We start from the raw sequence: 19,687 nt of genomic DNA, 5'->3' as shown, positions 1-19,687 counted from the left end.
AGGCACTGCTAAAGACCAAAGTGTACATCAATCAGCAATTAGATAACTTGCCTTCAAATAGAACATCCCAGACCATTGCTTCTCTGCCTAGAATGATAATCCTGCTAAGATAGCAAGAACAGCAAGAACAGAACAGGCATGGCTGGAGGAGGCGAGAAATAACAAGAAGGAAACAGCAAACAACCTACGAGAAGACTCCAGAAACTGCAAAATCTTTTGATTGTGTGTCCACTATTAGAAAATCACTGAACAAAAAAAGTGTTCACTGAAGGACACCGTTAAATGTATATTGGAGGTGAATGCTGCCAAAGGGAGAACTATAGAGAATTTTTTTTAGCCTGTACTGTGGATGCGCGCACACACACACACACACACACACACACACACACACACACACACACACACACACACACAATAAAATACATTACACAACAGTACCTGTTTGTGTCTTATTGGTTTAGTTAGCTTGTTTTGCATTTGTGATTTAGACAGTGATCAGGTCGAGTTTTACTTCGACTTTTAGAAATTCAGACTAATTCAAAGTGTTTTCGTACTTGCTTTAATGCAAGTGTATGAAAAGAAAAATCAAATCATCATCTATTGTTGGCTCCAAATGGTCCAGCGATCTAAGCTCTGCCACTATGAACGGGAGATAGTTGGTTTGAATTCTGTTCATTTGGCTTGCCGTCAACTACAGGAGCCCTGAGACAGCACAATTGGCCACAATTGCTCTCTTTATGTGGGTAGACAGTGCTCTTTCCCCTTAGCACTCCTAAGGTGATATTGATGAGCACAAGGCGTCTGTGAGCTGATGTATCAGAACCGAGTCGCTGCGCTTTCCTCTGTGCGCTGTGATGCTACTTGGTAATGCTGCATCAGCAGCAGTTCAAAAAGAAGCGGCGGCTGACTTTACATGTATTGGATGTAATGAGTGGGTTAGGTAATTGGCCATGTAAATTGGGGAGAAAATCATTATCCTTTGTGATAATGGCACTGGGTAACTGTTTCTGTTGTTTCTTTGTGTTTATTGTTTAACAAAAAAAGCCATTAGATGGACTTCCATCAATTATGTATGTATGTTTAAACAATTATTATTTTCCAACATGGTAAACAGCATATCGTACATATAAATCTTTAAAACTTTAAATGTGTGTGCGTAGTGGTCAAATTTTCGCAATGGTGCACACATTTTCCTATGAAGTTGAAGTGCCGAAGGTGAAGTAGTTTACCGCTTAACACTGATGACTGATAATTTGGGGGGGGGGTTTACATGGAAACAGTGGTCTCAGCAAATGGCCTGACTCTTGTGAACCACAGGAATAGAATACAGAGAGTCATCAAAGATCAACAGATTTCAATCTGTTTCAATCAAAGATCAAATGCTTCCTTTTTGTATGATGTCTCTGGCTTATCTAAGCCACTGAATTGTTTTTGACCTAGATTTAATCGAAACTAAATCCAGCAGCACTGAAACTAGAAACACTAAAAGCTACAGAACCACCTGTGGCTTATGGATTTAAAATAACTAAATTCATTCTGAGTCTCACTCTAGTTTTAAAGTCTAGATTCTGTATTTTTTTCTCTGTATTTTCACCATTAATATGTCAGTCACAGTAGATATATTTGTAGTAAAATACCTACTCAAACATCCAGCTCAGGGTCAGCTGGTCATCCAGGAAAGTGAGCTAGTTAACTAGATCTTGACCAGCATAGGGTATGTTTTCTTTGGATGACGAGCTTGTCCTGAGCTGGATTTTTTAGCAGGGTGAATCAGAAGTGGAGTAGAACTAGAGTGATTTCTGTGCTGTGTCCTGAGAAATGGTAAATCAGTTACTCAGTTACAGGTTACTCTTCATGTTCTTTATTTTGTCCCTGTATGCCCTTTAACTTTAAAGGATGCTTTCACTATAAGTCAACTGCTACCTTCAATGGTGGTACATTATCTGGTTAGAAAATATGATGAGATCAGTTCCAACCTATAATTCTCCTCTATTCAGCCTCTGAGCAGGAAAATAACTGAAAGTCAAGTATTTCAATAGTTTAAATGCACTTTAACACATAAATCAAGGAGATAGGAGAAAAGATGCAAAAGTATGGTGGTTGAAAGTGTACAATATTTGACAATATTTGGCCTTCAGTAGTTTTTTCTTTTTCTGGCAAATGTACAGCAAACATTTGGTGAACATATATATATTTTTCTTTTTTACATATTTTAGGTGAAATCAACACAGTGTCATTATGCTCTAAGGGTAAAAATATACAGCTCTGGAAATAAATAAGAGTACACTTCAAATTGATCAGTTTCTCTGATTGTACTATTTATAGGTATATATTTAAGTAAAATGAACTTTGTGGTTTCATTCTACACTGACATCATTTCGCCGAAGTTCCAAATACAAAATTGTCATTTATAATATTTATATGTAGAAAATGAGAGATGGTCAAATAATGAAAAATGTACAGTGCTTTTAAACCTTAAATAAGGCAAAGAAAATAAATTCAGACTCATTTAGAAACAACAACAATGCTTATGTTTTAAGAGTTCAGAAATTAATATCAATAGCTATTTTTGAGTGACTTTATTCCACTCCTGGCACAAAAATTCAAGCAGTTCTGCTTTGTTTGCTGGCTTGTGACAACCTTATTCTTAAACCTTAAATCTTACATTATTATATTTAGAGTTTTTTTTTTTATGAAGTTTGGAGGTTTGGAGATCGACCGTCAAAGTATTTAAATGTCAGTCAGCTACTGCAGTTTGACATCAAGTGACCTATAAAAAGAATGGCAAATGGTAGCTGGGGTGAAGTGCATGGAAAGAACAGTTCAAAACAATCTCTTAGAGGCAGGACTCAAGCTAGAAAAAGGACCTTCTTCAATGAGAAGAAAAGAAGAGCCAGGCTGAAGTCATAAGTGCAAAAGATCATAAGAATTAGATTATAGAGAACTGGAGTAAAATCATCTTCTCTGATGAGTCCAATTTTCAGCTTTGCTGAACATCTGGCCATCAAATGTTTAGATGAAGACTTGCAGAGGCGTACAAACCAAAGTGCCTTGCACCCACAAGCAAGGCTGGAATTTGTTGTTTTTGCAGTTGGGTCTTTGTGAATGACTCATGAATGAAGCTGCATACACGGTTATCCTGGAAGAAAACTTGCTTTCTTCTGCTCTGGTAATGTTCCCCAACTCTGAGGAAGGACAACGCTCAATTCCACACAGCTAGATCAATTAAGGTGTGGATGAAGGACCACCAGATCCAGACAGTGTCATGCCCAGCCCAATCTACATCCCTGAACCCCATTGACAACCTATGGAATGTAATCAAGAGGTCATAAGCCATTTAACAAAGCTGAACTGCTTGAATTTTTGCGCCAGGAGTGGATATAAAGTTATCCAAAAGCAGCGTGAAAGACTGGTGGAGAGCATGCCGAGACACATAAAAGCTGTGATAAAAAAATCTGGGTTATTCTATGAATTATCTCCTTAGAATTTTGTATTAAGTATTGTTGTTGTTTCTAAATGAATATGAACTTGTTTGTATTGCATTATTTCTGGTTTGAAAGCACCGCATCTTTCGTTCATTTGACTATTTCTCATTTTCTGCAAATTAATGCTCTAAATTAAAATACTTTTTATTTTAACTTAGGGAGAAATGTTGTCAGTAGTATATAGAATAAAACAACCATGTTAATTTTACCCAAACATACAGTGCCCTCCATAATTATTGGCACCCCTGGTTAAGATGTGTTCTTTAGCTTCTCATAAATTGAGTTTTGTTCAAAATAATATAGGACCACGATGGGAAAAAAAAGTAAAATACAACCTTTAACTCAAGTGAATTTATTCAGTAGGAAAAAAAATCCCACATTAAGAAATAATTATTTAACATCAAATCATGTGTGCCACAATTATTAGCACCCCTGATGTTAATACTTTGTACAACCCCCTTTTGCCAACAAAACAGCACCTAATCTTCTCCTGTAATGTTTCACAAGATGGGAGAATACAGAAAGAGGGATCTTTGACCATTCCTCTTTGCACATTCTCTCTAAATCATCCAACGACCTGGGTCCTCTCCTCTGCACTCTCCTCTTCAGCTCACCCCACAGGTTTTCAATGGGGTTGAGGTCTGGGGACTGAGATGGCCATGGGAGGAGTTTGATTCTGTGTGCGGTGAACCATTTCTGTGTAGATTTGGCCACATGTTTAGGGTCATTATCTTGCTGAAAGACCCAGTGACGACCCATCTTCAGCTTTCGGGCAGAAGCCACCAGATTTTGTTTTAAAATGTCCTGGTATTTTAGAGCATTCATGATGCCATGCACCCTAACAAGGTTCCCAGGGCCTTTAGAAGAGAAACAGGCCCACAGCATCACTGATACCCCGCCGTATTTCACAGTGGGCATGAGGTGCTTTTCTGCATACTCAGCTCTTGTGTTACGCCAGACCCACTTAGAGCATTTGTTGCCAAAAAGCTCTATCTTTGTTTCATCTGACCAAAGCACACGGTCCCAGTTGAAGTCATAGTACCGCTTAGCAAACTCCAAACGTTTGCGTTTATGATTGTGAGTGAGAAATGGTTTCTTCCGTGCATGCCTCCCAAACAGCTTGTTGGCATGTAGATAGCGCCTGATGGTTGTTTTGGAGACTTTGTGACCCCAAGAAGCTACCATTTGTTGCAATTCTGTAACAGTGAGCTTTGGAGAACTTTTTATTTCTCTTATCATCCTCCTCACTGTGCGTGGTGGCAAAATAAACTTGCGTCCTCGTCCAGGCTTGTTTACCACTGTTCCAGTTGTTTTAAACTTCTTAATAATTCCTCTGACAGTAGATATGGACAGGTGTAGGCGAGTAGCGATTTTCTTGTAGCCATTGCCTGACTTGTGAAGGTCAACACACATCTGCCTCACTTGAATGGTATGTTCCTTTGTCTTTCCCATGTTGAAGATAAATGGCCTCTGTGTCACATCATATTTATACCCCAGGGAAACAGAAAGTTGTGAATTACTAATTAAATGTTCCTACATACTCTGATCAACTTCATAAACTACTGTAGAAGTGACAGAAATACTTTAATTAAATTTATTTCCTAAGAATTGTTAGGGGTGCCAATAATTGTGGAACAGGTGATTTTATGAAGAATAATTATTTCTTAGTCAGGGATTTTATTTCCCCCTTAAAATTTACTTGAGTTAAAGGTTGGACTTTACTTTTTTTTCCCATCGTGGTCCTATATTATTTTGAACAAAACTCAATTTATGAGAAGCTAAAGAACACATCTTAACCAGGGGTGCCAATAATTATGGAGGGCACTGTAAACCTATAAATAGTGCAATCAGAGAAACTGATTATTTTGAAATGGTCTCCTATTTTTTTTTCCAGAACTGTATATACACCCACTTACAGGAGCTTATAAAAGTATTTTTTCCTGTCAGAGAAAAATTTTTTTTGAGGGATTTTATGTGATACACCAACACAAATTTAATCAACACATGCATTGATTGTGTGCAAGCTGCCAATACACTCTTATAAATAAAGAAATATAATATAAATATGTACTGTATATAAAATATAAATATACATTTTTGATTGATGACATGAAAAAAAGATTTTCCTAAAAACACATTAAACATATTAAACATATTAAAGACCTCTGTCAGTGTACTTTAACAGTCTGATGGTTCTTCCCACTTATCTCTTTTTTACAATTGCCAACTAAAAAAGAACAGTAAAAGCACAGTAACAGCTGACATGCATTTTGAGATCTAGAAATGGCTAAAGTGTTCTTTGAGAAGTAAATTCTTTGAGAATTGCCTTCTCAGATCTGATTCACCAACTAATGCCTGTCCCCGTACAGGATTTTATAAATGATGAGAATGATTAAAAAACAAAAACATTTTCACTTTTAAATTAATTTATCAGTTCTCCCACAACGATTTTTTCCATCCTCTACAGTAAATGTAGTTTATTAAAAAAAATTAAGTTGAAGTTAACACAATTAAAATCCACCCTATATTGTGTGACAGCCTTTTTCAGTCATGAGGTTGTTGCCCTAAGGAAAATGTGTGTTAATTTAACAAGACGGTGAGATATTAACTATGTTTTTCTTCCTCAACAACGGTAACGTTACGAATATACAACAGGCAGAGATATGTGAATGGTAACCAGACAACCGAAACAGATAAAAGGTGGGAATCACTTTAAAAACTGAGAGAAGCAATATGTAGGTATCCACTTATTGATGAGAAAAGCAGAAAGTGAAAACAACTATACCTGCAAAGATAAGTGAAAAGGGAACTTAGGTGAAGGTCACTCACAGAATATACTTGTTATTGGTTGCTCAATACATGAAAATGTTAATCTCAGAATATAATACCTCATCTTAAACAATTAGTTAAATGATATGAAGAGTGATGATCCTCTGATTTTTCACTGTTGAGTCGGACACATCCGGATCTGCCCCAGGTCAATGTATTTATACCTTGACCTTAATATAAAGATGGGAAACTCGCTTTTCTTTACCTTGACCAGAGTCTGTATTTTATTTAAATTACTACTAATTTATAACCACCACTTGAGGAAAGCTTAGTCACTGTTACTTTCAGAGTGACATGTTAATTAGAATGTTTATGTTTATCTATCATTATGAATTCTTTGTTGTTTTATTTCATACGGTTATTAAAAAGTGTTAAAAACAATACGAAAACATCTAAAAATGGGGGAAATGTGTTTTAAAATATTCATCTCTAAAAATAATTATTGATTAAAAAAAGAGTACTTGGTTCAGTGTTGCTTTACTGTGGAGCATAATGAATCACGTGACATAAGTTAGTTAGGCGGGTAACTGGGGAATTGTGGGTCAGAACTAACTTGGCGGCAGAGAGAGACGACTAGCTTAGCATCAGAGGAAGAACAACAACCATAGCTAACACAAGCTCTAAAGGCGCACACGGTAAATGTTTATATCTGTTTTATATTGTGAGATAATGTGTTTAATATGCCTTTTTGTGATTAACCTCGTGCAATTTGAGCATAACTAGTAGGGGTGTCACGATCTCGATATTTTATCGAAATCGAATCGAAATGAGGTCACGATCTCGAGTATCGAAGTCAAAAAGAGGATCGACGATCCCTCCCGCGCGCGCTACGCAAATAGCGCAGCGCGCTAGCAAATGGCGCGGCACCAACACAGCGCATCCTATTCATTTAAATAGAGATAGCCACTGCATGAGCGCAGTCGGCGGGAGTGTGATCACTGTTTTTATCTGTCCAACGGGGGAGGGGGGGAGGGGGTTGGGCGCGCAGGTTTTGTATCTGTATCTAACGGAGGGGTGGGTGCGCGCAGGTGAGAGCGTGTGAACTCGCTGAAATGCGTGTGTCAGTGTGACTTGAGAACACTGACTATAGATCACAGTGAGGTGGATTAAAAATCTTAAACTTATAATTGACTACACCTGTTGCTTTCCATTGAATTAAAAAAACATCTTTCTCTCAGATAAAGTAAACACAAGCGTGTTTCTGACTAAAATAAAAGCTTTTCAGGAGAGATATAAGTTATGTGTAAATATTTATAAGACAATACCCACATCACTTATCTAACCAGCCTGTACTGATTTCTGCCCCCCAATAATGCTTTCAATAACCTCTTGTAACCCCTGGGAGCCAGGGGTTACACTCTAATAGCCTTTAATAGTCTTCAGTAGCCTTTAAAAGACTTACCTGGCGGCCGTGGTGTGTCCACTAAACTCCGTAGTTATAAACATCCTGAGGTTAGCAGCGCGCTAACTGACCTGTTTATAATGTAATCCGAGCAGTGCCTCCGTGTCGGCTGTTCTAACCTGCTGCTGTTAGCTGCTTGGGCTGAAAGATGAACTGTAGTGAGCTGTATTATCCGGTTAGTGGGGTTAAAACCTTTATTTGTTTACAGAAACAGTAAAAACGGACTGGCTGAGCTCTGTAGCCCGTGGCTGGGCTGTACTGAAGTAGTGACTGAGTGAAGAGAGCGGGGCTTGTGCTGCTGCTGCTAGTGGTTGGATGAAGAACTGCAGCTTCATGTAATGAGCAGTTTCACCAGCCATCCACACACAGCTCTGATAAACTGCTTGTTTTAATAGTGCACACTGTTGCTACCAAAAAAAGTCACTAGATGGCATTACCATATATATCTTAATAAATAATAATAATAATATTTATAATATTTATAATAATAATAATAATAATAAATATATTATTTAAATTTTATGAGGCATAAAATAATAACAAGAAAATCGAGAATCGAATCGAATCGTGACCCTCAAATCGAAAATGAAATCGAATCGAGGATTTAGAGAATCGTGACACCCCTAATAACTAGTAATGGACACTAGCTCAAGAAACGTTTAAACAAGAGAAATACATGCTGAACGAAGACATCAGTATGACTCGTGACCATTATTCCATTAGACCAGTGTAGCTACAGTAATAACAAGGTTATGACTCACGATCAGGACTAAAGAGTGCAATATAGACTTCACACACTTTATGATAATCTACAGTCATATGAAAAAGTTTGGGCACCCCTATTAATCTTAATCATTTTTAGTTCTAAATATTTGGGTGTTTGCAACAGCCCTTTCAGTTTGATATATCTAATAACTGATGGACACAGTAATATTTCAGGATTGAAATGAGGTTTATTGTACTAACAGAAAATGTGCAATATGCATTAAACCAAAATTTGACCGGTGCAAAAGTATGAGCACCCTTATCATTTTATTGATTTGAATACTCCTAACTACTTTTTACTGACTTACTGAAGCACAAAATTGGTTTGGTAACCTCATTGAGCTTTGAACTTCATAGCCAGGTGTATCCAATCATGAGAAAAGGTATTTAAGGTGGCCATTGCAAGTTGTTCTCCTATTTGAATCTCCTCTGAATAGTGGCATCATGTGCTCATCAAAACAACTCTCAAATGATCTAAAAACAAAGATTGTTCAACATAGTTGTTCAGGGGAAGGATACAAAAAGTTGTCTCAGAGATTAAACCTGTCAGTTTCCACTGTGAGGAACATAGTAAGGAAATGGAAGACCACAGGGACATTTCTTGTTAAGCCCAGAAGTGGCAGGCCAAGAAAAATATCAGAAAGGCAGAGAAGAAGAATGGTGAGAACAGTCTAGGACAATCCACAGAACACCTCCAAAGAGCTGCAGCATCATCTTGATTGAGCCATTTCAAACTGAAATGGCTGTTCCAAACACCCAAATATTTAGAACTAAAAATGATTAAGATTAATAGGGGTGCCCAAACGTTTTCATATGACTGTAGATAGATCACTGTTTACCATTAGCTTGAAATTGGGAGACTTTTCACTAGTGTTGAGAAGAGTGTCCCGTAGTGTGGGTTAGGCATAACTAGACGGCAGTAATTACTAGCCTCATATTATCTAGCTTAAAAAAAAAAACATTTAGGGGCTGACTTAAAAATTGATCATAAAATAAAGCTGTTTAACTCACTATCTTGGTTTTAAATTAAAGCATTACCAAACTGAGTGTAAACTACAGCATACATCATATAGCCATATTTTTAAAAAATGGTTATTAAATCCCTATTAGTATGTGTGCACATTTGCAACAAGTCAGCAATTTGCACAAAACACAGGTCTCAACTTTTCCCACCCTGCAGCTAAGTGACAAACTGCCACATCCTGATATAAAGGGTCTAATCAAATAGAGAACGCCTTCTTAACTGCTTTGACTAAGTTGACTTGTGAAAAACACCCGAAAAAAGGGTGAGGGAGTACGTAGTGTCTTTCTTTTTCATTTAGTGTCAGATCTGTTCCAAAACCTACTCACAAAAGATAGAGCTACTTTCTTTATGCAAAATTTATAAAATTCATTTCAACCTCAGAATATGTTGCATTTGACACGAAAAAAAACCCACCCCATTATCTTTTTTCCATCAGATTTTGGTGGGCGTGCATGAGACCCCTAGCAAAAGCTGCTTAGGTTCTCTATCTCTCGGCTTGTCAAACTGCAAGTGGACTGAAACGGAAATCATATTCATTGTGATGATCTGATCAAGAAATCTTCATGATATTAATGCAAAGGTGCAAACATGCCCATTGAGGTTGTTGGTATTAGATGCAGAAGATGCATCAGATTATCCGCAGCAATGCTTGCATCTGTGATGGCTGTGAGAAGTACTTACAGGCACTGACAAGCACATTATAGGTATATGGAGAGCAAAAGCTTAATGTGAAATAAACAGTAAGTAATAAAATACCTACTCAAGTTGAACTGATAGTTCCTGTGTTGGCTGGAGTGCAGAAGCCCAGAAAAAAAGTTTTACTGCTCAAATGTAGATCTTTGACATCTCAGGAGACTTTGTGATTCTCACTTTGGTTTCATTTAGAGATCAACTTCTCAGAGATAATTCTTCTAAAATTGCATAGGAGAAATAGCATTAGACAAAAAAGAGACATGAGATATCTCTGAGGTTAAAGGAGTCAAAACTGAGGCTTCAGGTGCATACAAGTGCACCATACCCAAGTATCAGACCACAATCTTGTTGCCTTAAAGCTAGCAAAGTTGTTTAGAAGTTGAGAATTAGAGCTTTGTAACTCTAATTAAACACAACTGTTGTATTAACTTTCCATTTTTGAACCGAAATAATTTGCACATTGCAGAAATAATACCTGACATATTGGTATATTTCACACAGAGTTGCCAGGTTTGCGGTTTTCCCGCCTAATTGGGCTAGTTTGAAAACCCAGTGGCCGGTGAAAATTCGGGGGTGGCGGGGTGCGTTTTTTTGGGCTACTTTAAAAAAAAATACTGTGGCTGCCTTGGATGTTAGTCAACACGGCGAGCAAACGTATATAAATCGACACTAAAATCAGTCTTCCTTGGATCACAACAATAAGAACCAGGAGAACATAACTAGGAGGTAACCAATTTCAAAGACTAGTAAATAAAAATGAAATTCCCGTATAGTAATGAAAATAAAACGACAAAAAGCCTTTTTAAATTTATATTTTATTTTTGTCACATATGACCCGTGCTAAGGTGAAAAATTAAAATGCAAATGCAGTGGTTTCATTTTGTTTTTAATTTTGTCATAATATTTTCACACATATTTTGAACAATAAAGCGCCAAACGCTATTTGTATTTTCCTTTTAGTGTTTTCATTTCGGTTTTATTTTTGGCAGGATTTACCTACACTATACATAACGACATAAACAGCATGAATAGGAGAGCTAGAGAGAGAGAGAGAGAGAGAGAGAGAGAGAGAGAGAGATGGAGAGAGATGGAGAGAGAGAGAAATCACTATGTAACCAGAAACAAAAAAATCACAAGTTTAAAAATGTTAAAGAGGAGAGATGATAGTTCGAAAGTAGCTAAAACAGAAATGAGGAAATAAAAGCAGTTATTTTCTTTCTTGCTAATTATGTTCCTATTAAATGTTCTGGACTGGGATTTGAACTGTTATAAAAAAGATAAATAGCAATACTGATAATAAGTCTCTTATAAACAAAATACTGCGTCGTACACTCATAGTTGTTTTGCCATTTGCTTTTAACATGTGACAGACATGTATTTTGGGTTAGTTTAAGCTTCTGAAGGGTGGGTTTTAGCCTGGGTTTGGGCTGGATATTTTTGTTGGACCTGGCAACCCTGATTTCACAGCTTCAATGTACAGCTAAAACACATGTCTGAAAAACAATGCAATATTGAATATTAGAAATAAAAATACATTTAGACAGTAAACACTGTGTTTAGCATGTTTGCATGTTGTTAAAGGACAAAAAAGAGCAGTTCTTGCAAGGACGTCCACCAACTTTCCTCTATTGACAAGTTAAGCAATACAACCAAAGTTTATTTCTTCTGATAAAGATTATTTTTCATTAACTTATTTCTTTATGTATTATTTCATCCCATTTTCTCACCAGTTAAGAAGGCCAATTGCACAACCCACTCACTAGGCATATCCAGTATCAATAGTAATGTCCCCAAAATCCTGGTTTCCGGGGGAAGACTAGCACATGCCTCCTCTGACACATATGAAGTCATACGTTGCCTCTTTTCGAACTGCTGCAGAAGCAGCATTACTGATTAGCCAGATACTGAGAGACAGCTAGCTAGCCAGATAGCTCTCAGACGCCTGGGCTAAACATCACCCTGGGAGTGATGTGGGGAGGGGAGCGGCATCTACCCACCCAGAAAGAGCAAGGGCAATTGTATTCTCTCTGACTTTGGCTGCTGATGGCAAGCAGCATGACTGAGATTTGAACCCAATGAGGAACCCTGCTTTGCTGTACAGCACATATAGTGCAGTGTACTAAACAGACCTCAACAACACTATTATCAGGAAGAATTACACGTGTGGAATCACTCATCATTCCACTGAGCAGAGAAGATAAATAGCGTCTTAGTCCGCTGGACTGCACATAGCCTTTCCTACATAAAGATCTTTAATGACATACATTTATATGGCAGTATGAGAGAGTTTTGTCTGCTCTTACAAGTTGTCTGTAAGCAAATGGAAAATCCTGCTCTACAGGTTTCACCACATCAGCTTTTAATTGCTTTTATCAACACATCTTTGCTAGAAACTTATCGCTACATCAAAACGGCTGCTTTTTGGATTGGGTGGGCTGCAAGCAATGATTCGATGAAACAGAAGAGGGGGGTCCCCAAGCGTTACTATTATCGTAATTACTATTGAGATAGTGCTGCAACAGGAGAAATGGGAGATGTGTCTGTTACGTTTGTGGTCCACTGTGTCAGCAATGTGGTTTAATCTGTGACTTGTCTGCCTTACTCTGTGGTACCGTAAGGTAGTAGAGAAAATGGTTTATAGATTTATAGGGTATGGATTGTAGAAATTATGAATAATAATTTGAGATCAGGATTGGCAATTTAGCATTATAATATTCTTTGTTGTTTCAGGGGTAAAAAATAAAAAACTGAAGAAAGTGAAAGAGGCATGAGGCTAAAGTAGTACTAATTAGTAACTGACTTGCTCATGCCTCACAAAGTGAAAGTGCATAAATAATTAAACTATAAATAAATGTGAACTTTTAAGTCCTTAGTAGGCTGAGGATCTCCAATGGTCATTTCCTGTGTGGGTGTGTGTGCGTGTAAGTGAGTGAGTGCTTGTGTAGACAGCGTTTCCACTGATCTTCTCACTGAATAGTGGAATATGAGGGGTACCTTGAGTCCCACACACTTGAAAATGCAGGTGTGAAAACAAGCAGTCTAGCAGGCAGTCTAAAACACAGTATATAGACATACATTACATGGTAACAGATTATTAAAAAAAAAAACTAACTGATGAATTTCCTGTTGTTTATTTTTAGATTCACTGACTGAGATTGCTGCTGCTGATCTGAGCTGCTTATATGAAATGACAAAAAATGTTTTAAAAAGCCTATTATTAGTTTTTTAAAACAATTAGCATGCTTCTCTGCTCAGATGAATGATGTGTAATTTCACACATATGTGTAATTCTTCCTGATTATAGTGTTTAAGAGGTCTGTCATATATACTATAGACTATAGGTGCTATACAGCAAAGCAGGGTTCCTCAGTCCTGGTCTTACACCCCAACTCAACCTCCACCTGTACCCAAACACCCACCCCCCCTGCAAACTCATGGCTTTCTGTTCCCCCAACACACATGATTCAGTTAATTAGCTCACTGATGAACCCTTTAAGAATAGCAATGGGTGTGATAAAGCAGGAAATCCTCTAAATGCGCTGGGCAGGGGTCACCAGGACCAGAATTGAAGAACACCGCTATAAAGGGTTATAGTTTATAGTTAAAGTTTGAAAAGTAAACTTTTATTTTCATAAACAATCGCGTTTGTAATAGAGGTGTGTGAGTGTGAAGACCTATAAAAGTATAAACGGCCTCTGTACACATGATGTTAATATTGCTAACTAATATAATATTATCAAACCAGATGTGCTTCCTCTCAAGGATTATCACTGAAATAACTGTTTAAAGCACTTGATTTTTAAGAGTGTTTTTCAAAACACTTTTGGAAGAGTCCACTGCCAATCATATAGAAATGTTTTATCAGTGGCTAAAGGGGAACAAGTGGACACAAACCACCAATGCAGTAATATTTCCCCCACAGCATAGCAACGCCACCAGACCCCCTCACTGTAGGAGTTATACCCTCCCTCTCTTGGTGCATGCCCCACCTGCATGCAGAATAAGGTGATGTATGACTCATCCCTCCAGATCACTTTTTTTCCACATCACTACAGACCACCGCCTGTGGTTTCAGCAAAACTGAAATGTCAAATGTGCATTTGTCCATTTAATAAAGGGTCCATCTGTTAACATGTATGAAAACAAAATTATGTAGCATTTTTTCCTTTTAAAATACAGCTTTAAAATCATGTTGATGCTTCAGTAACCTGTAATAGTCAGAATAACACCATGTATTTCTATCATTGCAATTCAAGGCTTCTGCTTATTTATTTGATGAAGTGGACAGTGCTTGTGAGAACTGAATAGATTTATGTTTATGTTTCTCTAAAACACTCTACTAGAGTAAAACTACTCTACAATATTAGCCCACAAACTTCTCTCACTATCGAAACTGAAGATAATAAGAAAATCATTTCAAATTTCAACCAATTAGTCTTTTTTTTCTTTCTCACCTGACAAGATCAGTTGTAAAATGTGAACTGTCATATCTGCCATATCTTTTTAAAGTCATAAATATCACCCAATTGACACTGCACCTTGGGTGAGTATGTAGGACAACACTGCAGTTTATGACCTTGGCCCTTGTATTAAGAAACCATAGTGCCATACAGGAATCCAGTGATAAATAAAGACATATTGTAGTTTTCAAAACTACAGATTTTGATCAATACCCATGTTCTATGTAGCGTAAACCTCTAAGTGCCCAAAGCCAGGAAGGAAACAGGAAAAAAAAAGTACACAGCGTTCTGAGTCAGCTGCATCTTACACGATCATAGAAATCTGTGTGTGTGTGTGCGTTTGTGTACGTATGTGCGGGCTCGTGATGAACCCAGGCTGAGGGTCTTTGCAGAAATGATGAGGAATGAAACTGCAAGTCTGCAAAGTCGCTTTGTGGCTCGGGCAGAGTATTTTAAACCTCAGCGTGCAGCTATTCTGTATTTCACACGGAACCTACCGACAGTCATTAAGTCTAATTCTGAATTAAGAGTTAAAACTTTTCCACCATTCAGTTTTAAATGTATTTGCTAATTCAGTGAGGAATGACTCACTGACATCATTACACGACCTATATGGTTAGTACAAACACAGGCCTGGAAAAATGTAAATTTGGAATGTTTAGCATATTTTCCTGTTTCTCTCTGCCTACCTACTCTCACTTGTCAGCATCAACTACTATATCTGCTAAAGTGTTAAGGCTGTTTTGTTTAACAATAATCAAACTTAAAACAGATACTTTTATTAACAATAATTTATTTGAGTATAGAAAACATAGTACACTTCTTGCACTTTTCATTTTTGTCTTATTCTGGTCAATATGACCATTATTCACAATTGATGCATGTTCAGCTAGCAATAATATATACAAAATACAATTCAGCAATGAAATAAATACACTTCAACATTGGAGCATCTTAGTGTTCACTGAACATTATCATTTTAAAAGAGACAGAAGAAATTGTGAAGATTTAAAATAAGCAATGGACAAAATGCCATACATTCAGTGGACATTTGAATGGGCTGACTGCAGAGTTGGAATTATGGGAATGAGTTCTGCTACAATTGTGCATGTAATTATTAGCGAGGAAAGAAATAAAATGGAAATTAAAATCACTGATATTAAGTTAATAGCTACTGTTTACTGGCTGCATGGTGGCTATTCTGATTGGAGTAAAGCCACTGAAGTACCACATGTTTTTCACAAAAGAAAATCCTGAAATTTAAGTTAAAATTGATCTGTAGTTATTCATTTCTAATTTATCTAAAATTAAACATCCTTTACAGTTTACAGGACAGGCATAACTGAAACTGATGGACCTGTGGACTTTTTCTTTAGAAGACTGTTGGCGGTGGGTAGTTTTGAGCAGGCGCATTTCCTACCCCTGTCTGTTATTTGTACTGTTAGTCACGAGTCTCTGTTCAGGAGAGGCTGAAGATACCAAAGTAATTATCGTAGTATTCATGGCTAAGCCGTTCCGGATGGGACACAGAAACAAACACCAAGTCACCCTGCTTGAGCTCTTGGATGGAGCCAAGATTGCTTCCAGACGTCCACACCTCTGTGCTCCCAGCCTGGCAGAAACCTTCTCTGCGATCACCCATGAGCTTTTGATTTTCACCATTACTCTTCACATACACCTCATGGACCAAGGAGTCCCTCTGTTTGCAGTTATTTGAAAGGAATTCTACACGCGAGTAGACAAAGTAGAGGCCCGTCTTGTTCACCAGTAGACTGCCGTCTCGGTACTGGATGCCCTTTGTAAAAGCACGGCCATGCTTGGATTCCCACTTCAAGGTGTCTGTTCTTTGCATTTTTCCTGAATGGAAATGAAGAAAAAGTTGGTATTACAATTCAGCATTACTAATGAAACCAGAACCAATATGTGGTGAGCCCACCGTTTACACTTTCACTTTCATAATTTCAAAAAAGTATATATTCAAATATTGTATTCAATTAAAAAAAAGCCTCTTAAATATGCCCTAGAGAGAAAAACTGCATTTTCCTTTGCAAGTTAGTTAACTACAACAGGATTTAGGTTACTTGTAGTTATCTGTATGAGGCAACCTTTGCCACAATTTCATAAATCCCAGGAGGGTATGAAAAACCCTTATTTAGCCTTACCACACCACAGGACATGATACCAGCACTATACAGTAAACATTGCTAAATATTTGCTTAATATAGTGACTCATCATGTTGCATAAACACAAGAACACAGTTGAAAAGGGTGTGTAGAACCACATGCGGACTTTTTTTTGTGCCAAAGTTGTGTCTCTTCTATATAGATATTAGAAAATATACTTAATAAATGTATTCAATGGCACCTTTAAGAATTAAAAGTTTGACATATATGATTTTATGATGAGATTTTGACATATAAGAGTTGAGTTCCTGTCCTGATCCACATGGGTTTGGGTGGTAGAACTCCATGGGCAGTCAGTTTGGCTGTATGTTTTAATTCTAGCCATGCAGAAATGCATCACAGCTGTTTGTAGACTCACCAACTGATTAAACAAGTGAAATGAGGAGAGCTGCAGGTTGTTTAGAATGACAGCCTGCAGACAAACAGGCTCGATGTGGACAGGTTTAACACCCCTGCAGTCTGACACACTTAGTCATCCACAGGAAAGTGCTTGTGTGTGTGTGTTTGTGTGTTCATGTGCAGCCTAAAAAGAATCTTTAATTAGTCTTTTATCTGATCCCACACATGATGCCTGCTGTTGTGTAGGAGTTATTTCACACTAGAACCCTTTAGAAAAAAGAAATGGTCTTTACCCATCAGATGTGCAGCTTCAATATGATTGGCCTTTTCATTTGCTTCTACTTGGTTTCCTGAAAACAAGTCAAAAGGTAAGAAGAAGGTTAGTTCTCATGTTTGTGTTTGATGAAGTGCAATAAGCACAAGCAGGCCACAGGTAATAACAGCCTGAGAAACTTACCAACCAGCTTCTGCGGTGCCATGCTTTCAGTTGGTTTGTTCATTTCCTGTCATGAAAGAAATAGAAATACAGTATGAGGGGTGTTAAATTCTGCATATGCATCAGATTTTTATACTGGTGCTTGTAAACAATGTACAGAAACTTCTTAATGTGTAAATGAGGATGAATTAGAGTGTAGAGAGACCATCTTTGTGCCCTTTATGCTCAGCTTTCACTTCTTAAGAAGAAGGTGAGATGTATGTCTGACTGCGCTCTGGTTTGAGTAGAGGATATCCTGTACTGATGGACTGGTGACCACAAACCTTTATCTTTTTTTAGACGATTCCGGTCCGAGTGTGCTCAAGTAAATGTCAAAATGCAGAGAAAATGCTCTAATGCACTAAGCTTTAGAAAAAACTAGAAAATCTAGAAATTAATACATTGAACTTAAATGACAAGGACCTGTGTGGGGGGCAGCACTTCAATTGCTCATGGTTTTTAGTGGCCACTATTTTTTTGTAGTTAAATAATTTAGAACTTTAAATAATTTATAATTTAATATAAGTTAATTCCAGATCAAACTAACAAACAAACAAACACATAATACATAATCAAACATCATACACTTAAACAGGGGAGGGGGGCTCTTTCTAAAAGGCAATGGTCATACATAACCATCAATTTAAAGAACCCACTGAATGCTACATTTATTAAATGCTGAACTGATTCAAAGTTTCTTCTATACAAAGAAGAACTTATTCTTTGTGATTCTTCATAGGCATCAAAATCAGCTATTTATTGTCACTTTATGAAACTCTTCTTGACAAAAGTGAAGCTTCTCACCTTCTTGAGCTTTATCACCTCCATTTCGAGTTTCCTAATTTGGTAGGCTCCCAGTCCCAGTGCAGCAAAGATCACCACCAGCACCATAACCAGGAGGGTTCCTGCAGCAGAGGTCAGTCCTCCACAGCTCCTCCTCTTGGTCTGGGCACGAGCAGGGGGAAAGGTCCAGCAGGGAACCAGGGTCGGATCTGTCCTTGCAGCAGCCATCTGGGGATGATGATGATGATGCTGCTGATGAAGGCCTCCTGCAGCATCCACTGTGAACACTGGTGGATACTGGTACCTTAGGTTACCATTCATGCTTACAGCTCTCAGTCTGTCCAAGGGTGAGTGTGTGTATAAAAAGAGTTACAGAGCTACAAATTTTTAAAAGACTTCTTATGTGGTCGACACTTCATATGTGGCCCTCCCACAACCTACCTCTCTCTCTTTCTCTCAGCATGCATATGCTGATGAGATGGGTTCTGATGACATCACGGACAGGAAAACTTTTTGCCTGCTTACACAATGCACTCAGAGTACATGCATTACAGTTAGTCATGTACAGTGGTGTGAAAAAGTATTGGCCCCCAACAGATTTCTTTTGTTGTTCGCTTTTTTGTCATACTGATATTTTTCAAAATTTTAACAAACAAACTTTAATACCAGATAAAGATAAAAAGCACATTTTAAATGATAGTTTTATTTATCAAAGGAAAAAAAATTCAAACCAATCTAGCCCTGTGTAAAAAAAAAGTGTTTGCCCCTGAACCAAAACACTTGGCAACTACAAAGGTAATCAAGCTTTACCAAAAACTGCCAATGAGTCTTTTGGTGAATTTTGGCCAACTCTCCTCTACAGAATTGTTTTAATTCTGCCACATTGAAGGGATTTCGAGCATGAATGTCCTGTTTAAGATCATTCACAGCATTTCAATCAGACTTAGGCTAGGCTCCAAAACCTTCGTTTTTTTAAGCCATTCAGAGGTGGACTTGTGGACTTGGACTTGTTTGTGTGCTTTGGATCCGTGTCCTGCTGCAAAAGTCTCAGGATTGTCTGGTAAACAGCAGAATTCCTGGTTTAATCTTTTACAGCATGTTGTCCAGGCCCTTAAGCAGAAAAGCAGTCCCAGACCATCACACTACCAACTTCAGATCTGCATAATGTGTTAATTTTTGAGATCTTTTAGCTGCTTTTAGCGGACCAGCTCTTTTCTACTTAATAGTAATGGTCAAAGCCAGATCTGT

The 19,687-nt window shown here is 37.7% G+C and overlaps 1 protein-coding gene across 1 annotated transcript; it reads right to left on the bottom strand.

Moving 5' to 3' along the window:
* Positions 1–15,459: 15,459 nt before the first annotated feature.
* Positions 15,460–19,687, bottom strand: faslg (Fas ligand (TNF superfamily, member 6)). The gene is made up of 4 exons (XM_007259478.4): positions 18,461–19,687; positions 17,639–17,684; positions 17,475–17,531; positions 15,460–16,515 (listed from the first exon to the last, which is right to left on the bottom strand). The coding sequence occupies exons 1-4, from the start codon at positions 18,758–18,760 to the stop codon at positions 16,118–16,120; spliced, it is 801 nt and encodes a 266-aa protein (XP_007259540.3). The 5' UTR covers positions 18,761–19,687; the 3' UTR covers positions 15,460–16,117.

This window comes from Astyanax mexicanus, chromosome 1, assembly GCF_023375975.1.
Source record: "Astyanax mexicanus isolate ESR-SI-001 chromosome 1, AstMex3_surface, whole genome shotgun sequence".
Classification (NCBI taxonomy): domain Eukaryota; kingdom Metazoa; phylum Chordata; class Actinopteri; order Characiformes; family Acestrorhamphidae; genus Astyanax; species Astyanax mexicanus.
Note: the sequence above shows the minus strand (reverse complement) of the source record. Positions and strands in the feature narration are given on the sequence as shown.

What these genes read in the sequence shown, in the direction of transcription:
- faslg (XM_007259478.4), bottom strand. Translation starts at nt 18,760, where the DNA reads ATGAATGGTAACCTAAGGTACCAGTATCCACCAGTGTTCACAGTGGAT. An exon ending in AGGTGATAAAGCTCAAGAAG is followed by an intron (nt 17,685 to 18,460) that starts GTGAGAAGCTTC and finishes CTTTCATGACAG; the next exon opens with GAAATGAACAAACCAACTGA. An exon ending in GGCACCGCAGAAGCTGGTTG is followed by an intron (nt 17,532 to 17,638) that starts GTAAGTTTCTCA and finishes ACTTGTTTTCAG; the next exon opens with GAAACCAAGTAGAAGCAAAT.